Here is an 18,831-nt window from a genome sequence, read left to right as displayed (position 1 = left end):
CATACGTGCCCGGCGCGACTCCTTACCCAACTGTGCCACCACTGCGCTTGCGCAGCAGGGTCGTCGTGTTCGCCGGTTTCTCGTGGTGTGAGCGAAACCGGCGCAACCATGAGCGGGACTCTGGCGAAGATCGCCGAGATCGAGGCTGAAGTGAGTAGTTTTGGGGGCGCTGTTGGGGATGTTTGGGGGTCCTGTGAGCTGTGGCCTCGGCCTGACATGTGTGCTGGAGGTGTGGGTGTCCAGCTGTTATGTATAGCCCCTCTATAGTAACATATTATGTATTATTATGTATGTATAAGGTTTATGAGTATATATATATATATATATATATATATATATATATATATATATATATATATATTAGTCCTGCACCATATATATGGATAACTATGGGGCTGGGCCTGACTGTAATGGGATCCCTATGCCCCATATGTCTCTTTACTCACCTAACAGCAGGGATGGGGAACCTTTGGCCTTTCAGCTGTTGCAAAACTACAATTCCCATCATGCCTTGTAGTTTCACAACAGCTATAGGGCCAAAGGTTCCCATCCCTGCCTTACAGTATCTGTAACTTTTATTCACATCTATGGCAATAATGGCTATCACTTAAAATAACACCCCGGCCATATGGTGTCTGGGGTCAGAGTTGGGTCTCATAGGTGGAAGATTCATCTCCCTGACATTTATAGCATACTCTGCGCTGACTGTCTGCTGGCTGTCCCCCGCGCTGACTGTCTGCCGGCTGTCCCCCGCGCTGACTGTCTGCCGGCTGTCCCCCGCGCTGACTGTCTGCCGGCTGTCCCCCGATGTCACATCAAAAGTTATTACAATTGACAGTGAGACTAACATAAGTTATATGCCTTGCTTATCGTCATAGTCGTACTGACAGGCAGAATAAAATTAAAGGGTCCCTGCTCAGTAATAACACACTTGATGTGTTACAGAGATGTCAAAAGTGTTTTCTTCAGTCAGGATCTGGGTATTCAGTATGGAAAGCGCCCCCCCCCTCCCCCCTCTTAACCTGTCCGCCCTCCGGCCTGCTTCTGTGACTCCCAGCATCCCGCTCCCAGCTGTCCCTCCGCACTCACTGATTGGCTGAGCACGATGTCGGGGAGTCGGGAACCTGAATGTAGAACCTTAGGTCATAACAGTACAGAGTGTCGCTGCGGAACTCGAAGTGTAAAATCTCCTGTAAATTCAGTCCGTGTGAACAGAATTTAAAGGAGAAGTCTGGCAATTTTTGAAATTTGTCAGCCGGCAGGGGCAGCATAAACGGTCACTACTTACCTCTCCCTGTGCCCCCAGAAGTGTTGCGTCACGGCTTCCTGGACCCACACCGGAAGGAATTTTTCCCCTTGAGTTCTAATGTCATCGCGACTTGGGGGGGGGGGGGGGTCGTGTTGATGCCAGGCACCATTTTTGTTTGGCGGTGGATTCTTCTGACTTTGCCTTCCAGTCACATACATTTATGGGTGAATTGTTACGCTTTGCTTTGCAGATGGCCCGGACCCAGAAGAATAAAGCCACCGCACATCATCTTGGTCTTCTGAAAGCCCGCCTAGCTAAGCTGCGGCGTGAACTCATCACTCCTAAAGGTGGTGGAGGTGGCGGTCCCGGAGAAGGTAGGTGGTCTGCTCCGGAGCTCTCATGTATTCCACATACATAACGTTACACTAGGAAATGATCTGCCAATCAAACCAATTAGGGAAAGGGATCAGAGGGTCATTGCAGATTGGGCATGGAGAGATGATGGTCCACGCTGGGCACTACAGTTGCCACGGTAACCATATGATGCCCAGCAGGTTTCATAGACTATTTCTAATTACTGCCTTGGCATGCACTTGCATCTTTCCACACCAGATAAGAAAATTGTCGGCTTGGTAAAAGGGAAATATAATGCCTTGTCATTCAGTAAAACAATAAAATACAAAAAACTGCACAGGTGTAATATGAATACTAAGAAAATGGCAACCACTATATTAAAATATGGACTTAAAGGAAAAGTCCATCCAAGTACCGCTCAGCCAGGCAGTGACTGGGTGGGATGCTGCTGCATGGCCAGTCCATGGCATTTTCTCCTGAATTCTGATGTCATCACAACTTGGGGGAAAAAGGCTCCATCTCACTCCTGTTCTTTACCCCCCCTCCCATCAGAGATGTGGAGCCCTTGCTGCACTGGGCCGGGTTAGCTCATTCCAACCCAGCCCACTTCTGAGATGGAGCACATGTGATCCAGTTCAGAGGGACAGCTCATCACCTCCAACCCGGCCCACTGAGCGACGGAGCACATGTGCAGCAGGACGGGTTATCACCTCCAACCCGTCCCACTGAGCGACAGAGCACATGTGCAGCAGGACGGGTTATCAACTACAACCCGGCCACTGAACGACGGAGCACATGTGCAGCAGGACGGCTTATCACCTCCAACCCGTCCCACTGAGCGACAGAGCACATGTGCAGCAGGACGGGTTATCAACTACAACCCGGCCCACTGAACGACGGAGCACATGTGCAGCAGGACGGGTTATCAACTACAACCCGGCCCACTGAACGACGGAGCACATGTGCAGCAGGACGGGTTATCAACTACAACCCGGCCCACTGAACGACGGAGCACATGTGCAGCAGGACGGGTTATCAACTACAACCCGGCCCACTTGTGAGACAGTGCAGACCGTGCCTTCTCCTGCGCATGCGTCCGCTGCCTGCTACAATGTTAGACAGATTTAAGATTTGTAAAAGTGCATGGGTAGAGTACCCCTTTTATTCCTGGGTTTTCTGTTGCAGGCTTCGATGTTGCAAAGACTGGTGACGCCCGAATTGGATTTGTGGGATTTCCATCCGTGGGGAAGTCAACACTTCTCAGCAACCTGGCCGGTGTATATTCTGAGGTTGCAGCTTATGAATTCACCACCTTGACCACAGTGCCTGGAGTTGTGAGATACAAAGGGGCCAAAATTCAGGTAAATATGCTCTCACATGATAAGTAAGGAACTATCCATATTTTATTAGCTTATTTATGCTTTTGGGGGAAACCATGCACAAGTTTGGCTTTTTTTTTTTTTTTTCTTTTTTCTTTTTTTTTTTTGCTGCTCGCCAATATGGAATGAAATGAATTCTTCAAAAATTATTCAGATTTCAGCTCTGAAGACTTTCCTCCTCCTTGTAGGACTGAAAAAGTCTTTAACCAATCTTAGTATTTAATTCAGTCTATTTTACCTTCATGACAAGCTGATAATGTGAGGTTTTATTGCATTTTCACAACTAACCCCTGTTACTTTATATCAGTTGCTCGACCTTCCGGGAATCATCGAAGGAGCTAAAGACGGAAAGGGTAGAGGTCGCCAAGTCATTGCAGGTGAGTTGGTATTTCTTAGTCGTGTAGTTATCACTATAATAACTTTTGTGTTTTTTTAAAATTTCTTAATTTATGTTCTTACACCTCCAGTGGCACGCACGTGCAATTTGATCCTTATTGTGTTGGATGTGCTGAAACCTTTGGGACACAAAAAGATTATTGAAAACGAACTTGAGGGATTTGGTATCCGGCTGAACAAAAAACCACCAAACATCGGATTCAAGAAAAAGGACAAAGGTGGCATTAATCTTACTGCTACGGTGAGTTACTGTGAGAGACTAGGGATGCACCGAAATATCGATACTACTATCGATATTTCGAGCAAAAAAACGGTTCGATACCAGTATTTCCTGGTATCGAAACTTTGTTAATTAGCATTATAGCGCAGTTTAACAAAGTATAGAGCAGAGAACACGGCCGGCGGCTATCTGAGCGCCGGCCGTGTTCTGTGTGCCGCCCCCTGCTCCCACCTGTCACTTCCTCCGCGCTCTCTCTCCCTCCGTTCCCGGCGGCGCCAATTTCAAATAGCCGGCACATAGCAATTGCTAGTGCCGGCTGTGTAACTGTGTAGATGCCGCTGTCACACTGACAGCGGCATTAACCCCTCCTGAGCCGCTCCGTATGCTGCAGGGGTCGGCTACTGTGTGTAGCAGACCCCCGCTGCCGGTGTCTCTCTGATAATAGGGTCCGGCTCAGCCAGACTCTGTTATCAGAGAGATGATTTATGTGGCATGTGGAGCTGCACGGAGGAGAGCGGGACGTCCGGGAGAGGAGGACAGAGAAGGCTGGAGGTGAGGAAGCTGAAGACGGAGAGCGGGGGTCGGGGAGAGGAGGACGGAGGAGAAGGCTGGAGGTGAGGAGGCTGAAGAGGGAGAGCGGGCGGTCCGGGAGAGGAGGACGGAGGAGATGCGGCCACTCCATCTGGCTGCACTGTGAGGTGGGGGCCGCAGGACTGTGAGGAGGAGCGGCCAGGGCCCTCAGATAACTCCCGGGCAGATATCAGTGGGGGATGACCAGGAGGTCGGCCGTGCTCTGATGGGGGAGGGGGGCTGTAACCTGCAGATTATCCTGCTCACCAAGCCCTGGAAGCACGAAATGTGCAACTACAACCCTCATCATCCCAATAGCTGAACTGTGTGTGTTACATGACTACAGCCCTCATCATCCTAATAGCTGAAGTTTGTGTTACATAACTACAGCCCCCACCATCCTCCTGGTAGCTGAAGTGTGTTTTACATGACTACAGCCCCCACCATCCCCTTGATAGCTGGTGTGTGTTACATGACTACAGCCCCCACCATCCTCCTGGTAGCTGAAGTGTGTTACATGACTACAGCCCCCACCATCCCCCTGGTAGCTGAAGTGTGTTACATGACTACAGCCCCCACCATCCCCTTTATAGCTTAAGTGTGTGTTACATGACTACAGCCCCCACCATCCCCTTAATAGCTGGTGTGTGTTACATGACTACAGCCCCCACCATCCTCCTGGTAGCTGAAGTGTGTGTTACATGACTACAGCCCCCACCATCCCCCTGGTAGCTGAAGTGTGTGTTACATGACTACAGCCCCCACCATCCTCCTGGTAGCTGAACTGTGTGTGTTACATGACTACAGCCCCCACCATCCTCCTGGTAGCTGAAGTGTGTGTTACATGACTACAGCCCCCACCATCCCCCTGGTAGCTGAAGTGTGTTACATGACTACAGCCCCCACCATCCTCCTGGTAGCTGAACTGTGTGTGTTACATGACTACAGCCCCCACCATCCCCCTGGTAGCTGAACTGTGTGTGTTACATGACTACAGCCCCCACCATCCTCCTGGTAGCTGAACTGTGTGTGTTACATGACTACAGCCCCCACTATCCTCCTGGTAGCTGAAGTGTGTGTTACATGACTACAGCCCCCACCATCCCCTTGATAGCTGGTGTGTGTTACATGACTACAACTCCCATCATCCCAGCTAGTGTTTCAATTTCTATTCTTGTGAGGTTTTTTTATGTAATTTATTCAGTATCGAATTGGTATCGAGCATTGAAAAAAAAAGTTGGTATTGGTATCGAACTCAAAATTCTGGTATCGTGACAACACTAATAGAGACATGTCAAACGTTTGCGACCCTTACCAATCAGGAGAACGAGCTGGAGAAGACTGCGCTGCAGCTTAGTCTTCTTTCAGCTCGTTCTCACGATTGGTACAGACCCGGATCAATCAAAACTTTTGACCTGTCTCTTTGACATCCAGAAATAGTCATGTGACAGTATCCAACTGTAAAGATATGGTAAAATTTATTCAAGCATCATACACAGTGGCAACGTTTCGACCTCTCTGGGTCTTTCTCAAGTGTTGAAATGTTGCCACTGTGTATGATGCTTGAATAAATTTCACTGTATTTTCACTACAGAATGTTGTCAGACGACTTCATTTCTGGATGTCATGTGGTCTCCGTCGGGATTGGAGACACCCACACCTACAAACCAGAAGGCTAGACATTGGTGTCTGGTGCTCTTGGATTATCTTTATCATGGTATGTCTGACACTTTAAGGGTGCCTTCACACCTACCGGATCCGCAGCAGATCTCATGCTGCGGATAAGCAGCGAGATCCGCTGCGGATCTAGTCTTATTTATTTCTATAGAACACATACTCGCAGCGGGATTGACATCCCGCTTTGAGCATGTGCTTTAACCCCCTGTTGCCCGCAGCCCCGCCGCCGAGATCATACATTACCTGCTCTGGCGAAACTGCTGCATGTCAGGCTCCCGTCTCTGGTCCGGGAGCCTGACATGCAGCCGCTTGGCCAGAGCAGGTAATGTATGATCTCGGCTGCGGGGCTGTGGGCAACGGGGTTAAAGCACATACTCAAAGCGGGATGTCAATCCCGCTGCGAGTATGTGCTCTATAGAAATTAATGGGACTGGATCCGGTAGGTGTGAAGGCACCCTAAAACTTTTTTGGAAAATTGTGGTATTTCAGTACCATAAGGATGTGTAATAAAGGCAGTGTAGCCTCTGGTTACTGTACACTGGTAAATGCCCATCAGAATGTTTGCTCCTTGCACATACATGGATTCTCCTCTGGTTGATTAAGACAGCATATAATTTGGGTACTTTAAGGTTTGTTTTCCCCTAATCTTCTTGTTCTTTCACCTTCAGTGTACTCAAAGTGAGCTGGACTTGGAGACTGTGAAGAGTATCCTGGCAGAATACAAAATTCACAATGCAGATATCACCCTGCGCAGTGATGTTACAGCTGATGACCTTATTGATGTTGTTGAAGGAAACAGGTATTAAATCTCTTTAAGTGGATTATAATCTTTAAAGGAGAATGCTACAAAAACTTTCAAATCAACTGGTGTCAGAAAGTTATATAGATTTGGAATTTACTTCTATTTAAAAATCCTCAGTCTTCCCATACTTATTAGTTGCTGTATGTCCTGCAGGAAGTGGTGTATTCTTTCCAGTCTCACAGTCACTGTTGCCACCTCTGTCCATGTCAGGAACTGTCCAGAGCAGGAAAGGTTTTCTGTGAGGATTTGCTACTGCTCTGGACAGTTCCTGACATGGACAGTGGGCAGCAAAGAGCACCATGTCAGACTGGAAAGAATACACCACTTCCTGTAGGACATACAGCGGCTGATAAGTACTGGAAGACTGGAGATTTTTAAGTAGATGTAAATTATAAATCTGTCTAACTTTCTGACACCAGTTGATTTGAAAGAAAAAAAACTTTTTGACCGTGTACCCCTTTATTAGTCTAGTTAAGAAAAAAAACATACATACAAGTGTTCATCTATTTCAGAGTCTACATCCCTTGCATCTATGTCTTGAATAAGATCGATCAGATTTCACTAGAAGAATTAGATGTGATTTACAAAGTGCCGCACTGTGTTCCCATCTCTGCTCATCACCGCTGGAACTTTGATGATCTCCTAGAAAAGATCTGGGATTACTTACGACTGGTCCGCATGTAAGTGTTGGACAGGATCTGATGTAGACGTTTGTTACCTCTTATTCATCTATATATGAGGATGTGCTTTATAATAATGTGTACTAATAACGTTTGGATTACAATCTGTCCACCCTTTCCATAATAATTCCTTACACTTTATTCTTGCATTAGCTACACAAAGCCAAAGGGTCAGTTACCGGATTACACCTCTCCAGTTGTGCTTCCCGACTCTCGTACAACAGTTGAAGACTTCTGCACCAAAATTCACAAAAACCTCATCAAAGAATTTAAGTAGTGAGTATCTTGTCTCAGAGGAAGCGGTCTTCAGGAATCCCATCAGTTTCCTGCACACATCGGTTTTTACAAGCCAAATTATTGGCTTGGAACATTTGACTTGAGCAGTTCCTAGAAACGCTCCTTCAGCCAATAATCAGCCTGTGTAAAAGTGGCATCGGTCACCGGAGGGCCACCAGCTTTACACCCATAGTTGTAATATATGTAATTTAAAGGGTTATTCCACCCAAGAGCTAAAAAATTAAATGCTCCTAAACCTAGCTGGTCTTGGCTCAAACCACCATCCTGAGTGGTTTGAGCCATCTCCCATCTTTCTAGCTGTTGCTATTTCTGAGTTAAAGGGGTTGTCCAGCGAAAATCTTTTCCTTTCAAATCAACTGATATTAGAAACTTATAAAGATTTGTTATTTACTTCTATTAAAAAAATCTCAAGTCTTCCCATACTTATCAGCTGCTGTATGTCCTGCAGGAGATGTTGTTTTATTTTCAGTCTGACACAGTGCTCTCTGCTGACATCTGTGGCCGAGACAGTCTCGGTTTGATATGAATCCCCATAGAAAACCCCTCCTGCTCTGGACAGTTCCTATAATATATCCTACAAAGAATGGTCTATACACCAGTATAATCACAATCTCAAAAAGTCTTTATTAAATAATCCAAGTTTTAAAATCTATAGATGCAGAGCAGAATAAAAAATGATCCTTCGCACAGTATGGCAATACACAACAACATTCAGTAATGGAGGACAATTGGCTGCAGCACAATGTAAACAGTGTAAACAATGTAAACATAAGCCCACAGTGGGTACAATAACCTGACCACATAAGTCAAATAACGTGCTGCCTCTATAAGGTGCTACCAATCTCCGTACTCCCTCTAGATCCTAAGGTGCCTGTGCCGATAAAATCTCATATGAGTAAAACAGAATCCAGAAATCAAAAGCTGTGATATTACCTGTACTGCTGTGTGTAGTTCCCCCCAACGCCAGTTTCGATCACGGAGGCTATCTGTCTCTGTCTCGGCCAGAGATATCAGCAGAGAGCACTGTCAGACTGAAAATAATAATACAATATTTCCTGCAGGACATACAGCAGCTAAGTATGGGAAGACTTGAGATTTTTTTTTTTTTTTTTATTGAAGTAAATTACAAATCTATATAACTTTCTGACACGAGTTGATTTGAAAGCAAAAAGATTTTCGCTGGACAACCCCTTAAGTTTTGTCTAAAAATCTGTCTATCCATCTACATAGAATAGAAAGAGAGAGATGAAACGACTTTTTCCTTTCCCCAATACTGCTCAGGAGGCTGTCACTGTTCTGTTGTTTCTCTGCCCCTTTGCCAAGTGCTCACTGATTAGTGTGATGTCAGTGGTGGGCGGGAGAACAGATGAGGCGTTACAGCCTGGCAACAGAAGAGACAGAGATCATGTGACCTCTGTCTCCGAAAGAGGGGGGGGGGGGAGGACAGGGGAATGGAGACCAAGTGAGGATTTTCAGATGCGTCAGCATGTACTGCAAACAAGCTTAGATTATGGGTGGGGATTGAAAAGGGTGGAGTACCCCTTTACCAAAATAAGGAAGCAAGTATAAGAGGCTGTGAGGCATTATTGTTGCCTATCTTTCTTTTTACTTATGGAATGTTGACTGCCCTAAAGGGTATTTAGTGGCCTGTAAATGGATCCATACAGGTAAGAGTAGTTATAACCTCTTTCTTTACTTGTTTATACTACGTCATAGATACAACATCACTTTAATGATTTCTATTTTCCCTCCTACTCGCAGTGCATTGGTTTGGGGTTCATCCGTAAAGCACAATCCACAAAAAGTCGGTAAAGATCATACAATGGAAGATGAAGACGTCATTCAAATAGTAAAGAAGTGATCGATACCACACTGCCTTTTCACTTATGTCTGCGGACATCGAACACCTCTGCTCCAAGTAACCGGTCAGCCATCTGTAAATATCCCATATGCAAAGTGTCAATAAAATTCTGCTTCTGGAATCCTCTATTGGTGTGGTGAATGGAAATTATACTGATACAAGAGAGCTAGTGCATGTATTTAATGAACACTGACATAGTTGGATTTGAAGACCTACATATGGGCCCTGCAGACCTCTGTGTGTGTCATATAACTTCAAGGTTGTACGAGCTATAATGGAAATGGGCATAAAGACTTGGGATGTAGAACTGATCAAAGTACATAGTAACCTCCCAAAAGCCCGTGTCAAATATAGAGAAAAGTAACAAACCGCAAGAAAGGTTATTACTGCGCACAATTTTTTTTATTTTTTTTTCTAAAACTTTAAATGTCATTTCGAAGAATTGAAAAAAAACAAACAGCCTAGCACTCCAGAGACTAAAGAGAAGTTTTTATGAATACATTGCTTTAATAAAGTTATATTACTTTAAAAACTATACTGACAGCAGTTAGGGGCGACATGGCCCCCTCCCTCTGTTCTGCTTAAAGTGTCACTCTCGTTTAAATTTTTCATTGCAGAAATCTATAGTACAGGCGATTTTTAAGAAACTTTGTAATTGGGTTCATTAGCCGAAAAATGCATTTTATAAGCGATCCACACATCCTTTACCTGCCGGGGTCTTCGCCAAAATGGCGCTGATCCCGGCTCGGCACTTGGATACTTTCAGCAAACGAGCGCCGATCTCATTGATCTTTGCTGTATAAGTATACAGCAAAGATCTCAATGAGAGATCAGTGCACTTATACTAGAAGTCCCCCAGGGGGAATAACCCTAACCCCAGGGGGGCTTCTAGTATAAGTGTAAAAAAAAAAAAGTGTTATTAGTAAAAAGCCCCCTCCCCTAATAAAAGTTTGAATCACCCCCCTTTTCCCAGGTTTTAAATAAAAGTAAATTAAATAAACAAAAATATTTAGTATCGCAGTGCAGGTAATCACCCAAACTATTAATTAATCACATTCCTGATCTCGTACGGTAAACGGCGTAAGTGCAAAAAAATCCCAAAGTGCAAAATTGCACACTTTTGGTCGCATCAAATCCAGAAAAAATTTTATAAAAAGCAATCAAAAACTCGCATATGCGCAATCAAGGTACCGATAGAAAGAAGACATCATGGCGCAAGAAATGACACCTGACACAGCCCCATAGACCAAAGGATAAAAGCGCTATAAGCCTGGGAATGGAGCGGTTTTAAGGAACATATATTTGTTAACAATGGTTTGAACAGGTAACAGGAAATGGTTTTTTACAGGCCATCAGATACAAGAAAAGTCATACATGTTATATATCGTTGTAATCGTAATGACTTGAGGATTATATATAACATGTCAGTTTTACCCCAGGGTGAATGGCGTAAAAACAAATACCCCCCAAATAAAAGAAATGTGTTTTTTTGTTCAATTTCACCACACATTGAATTTTTTCCTGGTTTCGCAGTGTACTTTATGCAAAAATTCAGCCTGTCATTGCAAAGTACAATTAGTGACGCAAAAATAAGGGCTCATGTGGGTTTCTAGGTGGAAAAATGCAAGTGCTATGGCCTTTTATGCACAAGGAGGTAAAAACGAAAACGCAAAAATGAAAATTGGCTCCGTCCTTAAGAGGTTAAGCGCTGCCATAAATAGCTATGTAGAGCAGAGTTCCATTCCCCCTTTTACTGTTTATTCTTCCATACAGTACCTGGGTGCAGGCTGCCCAACACCATCACTGTGTCTTGCAGCCTCCCCTTGGGTCCTGTATATGGGACTATAAATAGGGATGGTCCGAACCTGCAGATTCCCGCTGTCGGATACAGCGGAAGGAACGCCTGGAAAACCGGGATACAGCCTATGGCTATGGCTGTATCCCAGTTTTCCAGGCGGTCCTCCCGATGGATCCGCCCGCTCCACGGAGACGGCAGACAGTGGGAATCATTACCGAGGGTTCGGGTTCGTACGAACCCGAACCGAGCTCTGTTCGGACCATCCCTAACTATAAAGTACATGGAGGTGGGGGGTGGAATGGGACCGTGCAGGTTGGCAGCGCTTAAAGAGGATGTACCACCTGGTACATCCTCTAACCTGAACCCACGAATCGATTGGCGTTAGAACCAGCGGTACCGGCCGGTGCTGAATCACTGGAGGTCGGCCGGGCCGCCTCCAGTGGGAGGGAATTCCCTCCCCTGTATGACGTGGCTCCATTCATTCTAAGCGAGCCGCGTCATACAGGGGAGGGAATTCCCTCCCACTGGGGGCGGCCCGGCCGACCTCCAGTGCTTCAGCACCGGCCGGTACTGCTGGATCGAATGGCGATGTGCACGGAAACCGGGCGGCAGTCCGAAAAATGGACCGCCGCAGCAGCATCCCTGTGCCGCCGCCGATAGATCAGTGGGTTCAGGTTAAAGAGGATGTACCAGGTGGTATATCCTCTTTAAGCAGAGGCTAAGATTGAGAGCTACAGTGTTAAGATAGGCCTGCAGTTCCCTACACAAACAGTGGCAGCAGAGGGGGCTATGTCATCTCCTGGAAGTATATATGTAAAGTAAAAACTATCCATTTTTACATTTTTTACAAAGCAATAACTTTTTATTAAAGCAACATGTCAACTATTAATTTTTAGCATCCAGAATACCCCTTTAACTCTTCAGAGTGGTGACAAGTTGGTTTGAGGGCATTCCTTGCATTTCAGGAGACGGGGTTAGAATTCAGTTGTTTGGCAGTAGTACACGCAGTTTTGGGGGGAAACAGAGATCAATAGAGATGAGCAAGTTTACAGTAGGAACAAGGCAAAGTGATTAGTTCCTATCAGCATTCTGCTCATCAGGCTGAGGGCTTTGAAGTCTTCTCTCTCTGCTGCTCCTCCCTGGGTACTAGGAAAAGCTGTATCCAGACCTGGGAAACTGGGCAGAATCTGGTTAACCCCACAGCAACCAATCACAGTTCATTTTTCAAATTCTAATGAGCTTTGGTAAAATGAAAGCAAAGCTCAGATTGGTTTCTGTGGGAAAAAAAACAGACAGTTGTCCTCAGATCGCTTAAATCTGGGCCAGTTCCATGTGTTTACCAACATGTTTTTTGGGCGTCCTAGGCACAGACAAAAAGGGGATGGGAGGAAGCAGAACGGGCATGGCCTGTGCACACGCAGGCATAAAAGGTAGCCGAATACCACATCAGCTCACAGCTACCACTGCAGTTTGTGCCAAGTACATGCACTCTCTTTATATTTTCCATCCTATTTGAATCCACTTGTGGCTTTGGCATTTTCCCAAAAAACTGCCATGTGTGCAACCAGCATATATGTCCCCAGAATCGGTTTCTATTTTTTGCCTGGGCAGGACTTTGTTACATCCCTAATGCACCCTGTGAAAAGTAGGTCCTGCTTACCACACTAGAGATGAGTGAAGTGCTTTGTTTTATCAGCGCTCCGCTTAGCAAGCCTGCAGCCTTTCTGCACTGCTCTGCTCTCAGGATGTCTGGAAAAGCTGGATCCAATCCTGGGAACTTCTCACAGTTTCCCAGGATTGGATCTAGCTTTTTCCCGACACCTGGGGTGGAGTGGCAGGGAGCAGAGCAGTAAGGCTGCAGGCTTGATTAGCGGAGCGCTGATTAAACAAAGAGCTTCGCTCATCTCTGCAAGGAACCAATACAGATAAAGGCACATGCTCAGTAGATTAAAAGGGAACTCTGCATAAGGAAAACTTGTTTTCTATTAACTTATATAGATGTGTCTATACAATGTATTACCGTATCTGTACAATTCTGCCACACTGGTAGCTGATAGAAAAATGTCCTCTGTGCCAATTCACATTGTCTCCTGCTACCACTGCTTTCCCACCTTAGGAGCCAAATATTCCATGTTTCTGTCTCACATTGTGTGTTTGCTGAGCACAGGCTGATGATGCAGACAGGGGGCAGGATGTGATGTCACAGGAGGCTTGCCAGAATCCCCTGAGTGATTCACCATCTCTGAATGGCCAGAAGCAGGTGCAGCAACTTCAATGATTGTGCTAAACTGCAGTGAAAATAGATGTTCACACATGTTGGAGTGTCAGCGTATTAACAAAAATGATGCAGTAACACAAGTAAATGAGGCTAAATGGCAGAGAGGATCAGAGCCAAATCCCTGCAAATCCCACCTGCACAAAAAAGGAGGCATAAACAGTATATCCCCTGTAAGATAATATCAGGAAAAGTCCTTATTGTAAGGCTCAACTTTAAAGATGCTTGATCATAAGATGTGGGTGGAGATGAAAAGAAAAAAAATTTCGGCGGTAGAGAATACAGCGTGTTGTGTGGGTGGGAACACAAAATGATAAAATACTGCAAAATAATTAACACAATGAAACTGCAATGTGTGAACACAGCCTAGAAGTTCTGCATCAGATTTGGGCAGGGTGGAGAACTGTGATGAACAGCTGAGGGAAAGCAATGCATCCTGGAACCTGTAGTACTGTGTACAACTGCTCAACCAGGAAGTACAGCCACGCCAATACAGAACAAAAAGACCCAAAACAAAACTGGGATAGATATGTAAGAAAATGCTATATGCTTCTGCAGAAGGTTCATTTTTTTTTTCTTTACCTCTACCTGGAGTTCCCCTTTAACCCCTTAGCGACCCGTGACGTATCCGATACGTCATGGTGCCGCGGGGGGAGTTCAGAGAGGGGTCCCGCCGGGACCCTGCTCTGAACGGCGCTGCTCCCGGCTGATATCTGCAGACGGTGAGCGCCTCTATTAGCCACCACAGGTCCCGTTGCTAATTAAGCCTCTAAATGCAGCTGTCAAAGTTGACAGCTGCATTTTGCTGCTAAGCTCCGCACGTCCCTGGTGTCTAGTGGGTCGGCTCTCCCGCATCGCGGGGTGAAGATCCATCCTTCTGCCCGTGCCAGGCCTCAGCGTCGCAATGTTGCTGATCCCCACTCTGCAATAGATTGCTGTGGCCTGCAGCAGGCCAAAGCAATCTATCACCGATCTAATGGATCTTTGCTGTGTATATACACGGCATTGATCTCTATGAGAGATCAGTGCTGTGTATATACAAGTCCCCCAGGGGAACTTCTAGTTAAAGTAAAAAAAAAAAGTAAAAATGTTTATTAAGAAAAAATCCCCTCCCCTAATAAAAGTCCAAACCACCCCCTTTTTCCCATTTTACAAATAAACAAACAAATCAAACAAACATATTTGGTATCGCCGCATGCGTAATCGCCCAAGCTATTAATTTATCACATTCCTGATCTCGCACAGTAAACAGCAAAAGCGAAAAAAAAATTCCAAAGTGCAAAAAAATTTAATAAAAAGTGATCAATCAAGGTACCGATAGAGAGAACACATCATGGCGCAAAAAATGGCACCTAACACAGCCCCATAGACCAAAGGATAAAAGCGCTATAAGCCTGGGAATAGAGCAATTTTAAGGAACATATACTTGTTAACAATGGTTTGAATTTTTTTTTAAAAGCCATCACATAATATAAAAGTTAGTTATGCATGTTACATATTGTAATCGTAACGACATATATAACAAGTCAGTTTTACCCCAGGGTGATCGGCGTAAACACGAAACTCCCTGAAATGAAAATTCCTTTTTTTTTTTAATTTGACAGCGCAAATGATTTTTTTCCGGTTTCGCAGCATATTTTATGGTAAAATAAAGTCATTTTTTTGCAACACCAATTGTACTTTGCAATAACAAAGGGCTCATGTGGGTCTGTAGGTGAAAAAATGCAAGTGCTATGGCCTTTTAAACAAAGTGGAAAAAGCAAAAGCGCAAAAATGAAAATTGGATTTGACCTTAAGGGGTTAAGGACGCTACAGAGCATGAAGCTGTGGGCCAGCATTGGGAGCTCCAAACCTATTCAAATCTTCCTACTACTGTAAAGACACATCCATGTGGTTAATCACAGGTACAGATGAGTGAATTTACAGTACAAATGAAGTGAATTGTTTCATTAGCTCAGCAATCAGCTTATCAGCTGGCTGCCTTTTAACCCCTTAGCGACCCATGACGTATCTGATACGTCATGGTGCCGCTCGGGGTGTTCAGAGCGGGGTCCCGCCGGGACCCCGCTCTGAACGGCGCTGATCCCGGCTGACATGTGCAGCCAGGCAGTGCCTCTATTAGCCGGCGCGGGTCCCGTTGCCGCGCCGGCTAATTAAGCCTCTAAGTGCAGCTGTCAAACCTGACAGCTGCACCAAGAGGCTTCAGACCTCACGTCCCTGGTGTCTAGTGGGACGGATCTCCCCCCCGCGATGCGATTGCGGGGTGGAGATCCGTTCTTCTGCCCGTGCCGGGCCTCAGCGTCGGAATGACACTGATCCCGGCTCGGCAATAGATTGCTATGGCCTGCAGCAGGCCATAGTAATCTATGACCGATCTAATCGATCTTTGCTGTGTATATACACAGCATTGATCTCTATGAGAGATCAGTGCTGTCTATATACAAGTCCCCCAGGGGGGCTTCTAGTTACAGTAAAAAAAAAAAAAGTAAAAAAAAGTGTTTATTAATAAAAAATGCCCTCCCCTAATAAAAGTCCAAATCACCCCCCTTTTCCCATTTTATAAATATAAATTAATAATAAACATTTAGTATCGCCGCGCGCGTAATCGCCCGAACTATTAATCACATTCCTGATCTCGCACGGTAAACTGAGTCAGCGCAAAAAAAGTCCAAAGTGCAAAATTGCGCATTTTTGGTCGCATCAAATCCAGAAAAAATGTAATAAAAAACGATCAAAAAGTCGTATATGCGCAATCAAGGTACCGATAGAAAGAACACATAATGGCGCAAAAACTGACACCTCACACAGCCCCATAGACCAAAGGATAAAAGCGCTATAAGCCTGGGAATGGAGGATTTTAAGGAACGTATATTTGTTAACAATGGTTTGAATTTTTTACAGGCCATCAGATACAATATAAGTTATACATGTTATATATCATAGTAATCGTAACGACTTGAGGAACATGCATAACAAGTCAGTTTTACCATAGGACGGACGGCGTAAATGCAAAACTCCCCGAAATCAAAACAAATTTGTTTGTTTTTTCAACTTGACAGCGCAAATGATTTTTTTCCGGTTTCGCAGCATATGTTATGGAAAAATAATGCCTGTCATTGCAAAGTACAATTGGTTTCGCAAAAAATAAGCGCTCATATACGTCTCTAGGTGAAAAAAATGCAAGTGCTATGGACTTTTAAACTTAAAATGGAATAAGCAAAAGCGCAAAAACGAAAATAGGCTTTGACCTTAAGGGGTTAAGTCTTCTCCACTCCTCCCAGGACTGGATCCAGCCTTTCCAGGCACCCAGAGGGGAGTGCCATGGACTGGAGCAGCCGGCAGATAAGTAGAATGCTGAGGTAACTGAGCAGTTTGCTTAATTTGTACATCTCTAAATCACAGGCCGATTGCTACTAAGGGGGCATTCAAACTTTTAAAAACAAATAAAGATGGATGATGCTGGGAGCTTCGAGGACCAGTGCGCAGAATACTGTGTACATAGACTTTTGCAGATGTGTGAATGCCCTTGTACTGTGAGCATTGGCCTTATATACAGTCTGTACACCATTTGCAATTGTCCCTTTCTAATCTGCTACAATGCACTTGCCAAATGTACAAGATGTGGAATCTATGGTCACCAGCACGGACCGCCAACACGATTTTTGGGGGATTGTCACATCTCAGGTTTGGCTGTGATTAATAACCAGTTCTGTTTAAGACACCTATAACAATGTAAATGCACTGTGCACAAACACCTTGGGTCCAGTTCAGGAACATTGCCCGACTGCTTATGGATGTATCCAACAGATCCTGCTAGTATATATTGTATGAATTAATGGAGTGCCCTATGCTATTCCTAGAGTTTAACCCCTTAAAGGACAGAGTGGATTTTGTCCTTGATGACCAGGCACAAGTTTTCATTTTAGTTATTCCTTCTTGCCTTCTAAAACCCCCAAGAAGTTTACTTTGTAATGAAGCCTTTCAAATCTACCATAAAATGTATGATAAAACACCACGCACATTTGAGGTAAAATTGGAACAAAAGTAATTTTACTAATTTTGGTGGTGTTCATGTAATGTACTTTATGGTAAAACAGACATGTTATCTTTATTTTATACATCAGTCTGAATACAACAGCCGTGTTTACATAGCTTCTAATATTTTACTATTGTTTAACAGTAAAACATTTTTGCAAATAAGATTAAAGGGGCCCTATTTGGAATGGTTTTATTTTTTACCTACAAGGCTGTTTGGGAGTCATTTTTTTTGCCATGACTGGTTTTTATTGGTATTTAGTGTGTAGATAGGAATATATATAAAATTTCTCTTTGTAACAAAATGAGCAATCCTTTGTGAATAATATTGCTATACTTAATAGATTGGGCAATTGTGCTTGCTACCATACCAGATATTTAAACTTTTTTTGGGGGAAGGGGCTTTGACCTCTTTTGAATTTTTTTTTTTACACTTTAAGTACCCATATGGGATTATATACAATCATTAGATTGCTTATACTGTTAATTGCTATGTCATTGCATAGCATCGATCAGCATTAGAGATGAGCGGCATGAAGCAAAGCAGCCTGATTAGCAGAATCCCAATAGGAACAAAGGGTGAGATTTATCAAACTGGTGTTAAGTAGAACTGGCTCAGTTGCCCCTAGCAACCAATCAGATTCCACCTTTTATTTTTCAAAGAGTCTGAGGAATGGAAAGTGGAAGCTGATTGGTTGCTAGGGGCAACAGACAATTCTACTTTGCACCAGTTTGATAAATCTCCCCCAAAGAGTTTTGCTTTGTTCCTACTGTAGAATCGCTCATCTCTAATCAGCATTAGACGCTCTTCTCAGATTTTGCCCAAGACCACCATGTGTCCTTAGTCAGAGAAACCAATCGGGTGAGAAACTGCAGTCACACTTTGGGGGTCCTATTCAGTAAATGATAGGAGCTGCTCGCAGCATTTAAGGGGTTAATGATGGGCTGTAGTCATTGACTGAAGGCCCGGCTGCAGCGCAAAAGCTGGTCCTCACCCATAATGAAGAGATTTCAGCTCCTGAACGCGCTTCATAGTTAGATAGCAAATAATGGCATACGGGTACAGCATGGGTTGTTCAGGCACACATGGCATACTTTTAAGTCATTTAGGGGTTAAAAAGGTAGCACCAGTTGATTTGAAAGAAAAAGATTTTCGCTGGACAACCCCTTTAAAGCAGATCCACTTCTAGAATAAGTTTTCTGAAAAACGAACAAGTAAAACATTTTCCAGACTCCGC

General features: G+C 44.5%; 1 protein-coding gene across 1 annotated transcript; it reads left to right on the top strand.

Moving 5' to 3' along the window:
- Positions 1 to 9,606, top strand: DRG1 (developmentally regulated GTP binding protein 1). Its single transcript, XM_069961243.1, has 9 exons — positions 1 to 150; positions 1,500 to 1,623; positions 2,789 to 2,964; positions 3,290 to 3,359; positions 3,450 to 3,619; positions 6,514 to 6,644; positions 7,160 to 7,327; positions 7,481 to 7,603; positions 9,386 to 9,606. The coding sequence occupies exons 1-9, from the start codon at positions 109 to 111 to the stop codon at positions 9,483 to 9,485; spliced, it is 1,104 nt and encodes a 367-aa protein (XP_069817344.1). The 5' UTR covers positions 1 to 108; the 3' UTR covers positions 9,486 to 9,606.
- The last annotated feature ends 9,225 nt before the right edge of the window (positions 9,607 to 18,831 follow it).

The sequence above is a fragment of the Dendropsophus ebraccatus genome, chromosome 3, assembly GCF_027789765.1.
Source record: "Dendropsophus ebraccatus isolate aDenEbr1 chromosome 3, aDenEbr1.pat, whole genome shotgun sequence".
Classification (NCBI taxonomy): domain Eukaryota; kingdom Metazoa; phylum Chordata; class Amphibia; order Anura; family Hylidae; genus Dendropsophus; species Dendropsophus ebraccatus.
This window is presented reverse-complemented; position numbering and strand designations above follow the sequence as displayed.

Bases quoted from the DNA above. Each gene is read 5' to 3' on its own strand.
- DRG1 (XM_069961243.1), top strand. From the start codon at position 109: ATGAGCGGGACTCTGGCGAAGATCGCCGAGATCGAGGCTGAA. The intron at 151-1,499 runs GTGAGTAGTTTT...TTTGCTTTGCAG, and splicing joins TCGCCGAGATCGAGGCTGAA to ATGGCCCGGACCCAGAAGAA. The intron at 3,620-6,513 runs GTGAGTTACTGT...TTTCACCTTCAG, and splicing joins GCATTAATCTTACTGCTACG to TGTACTCAAAGTGAGCTGGA.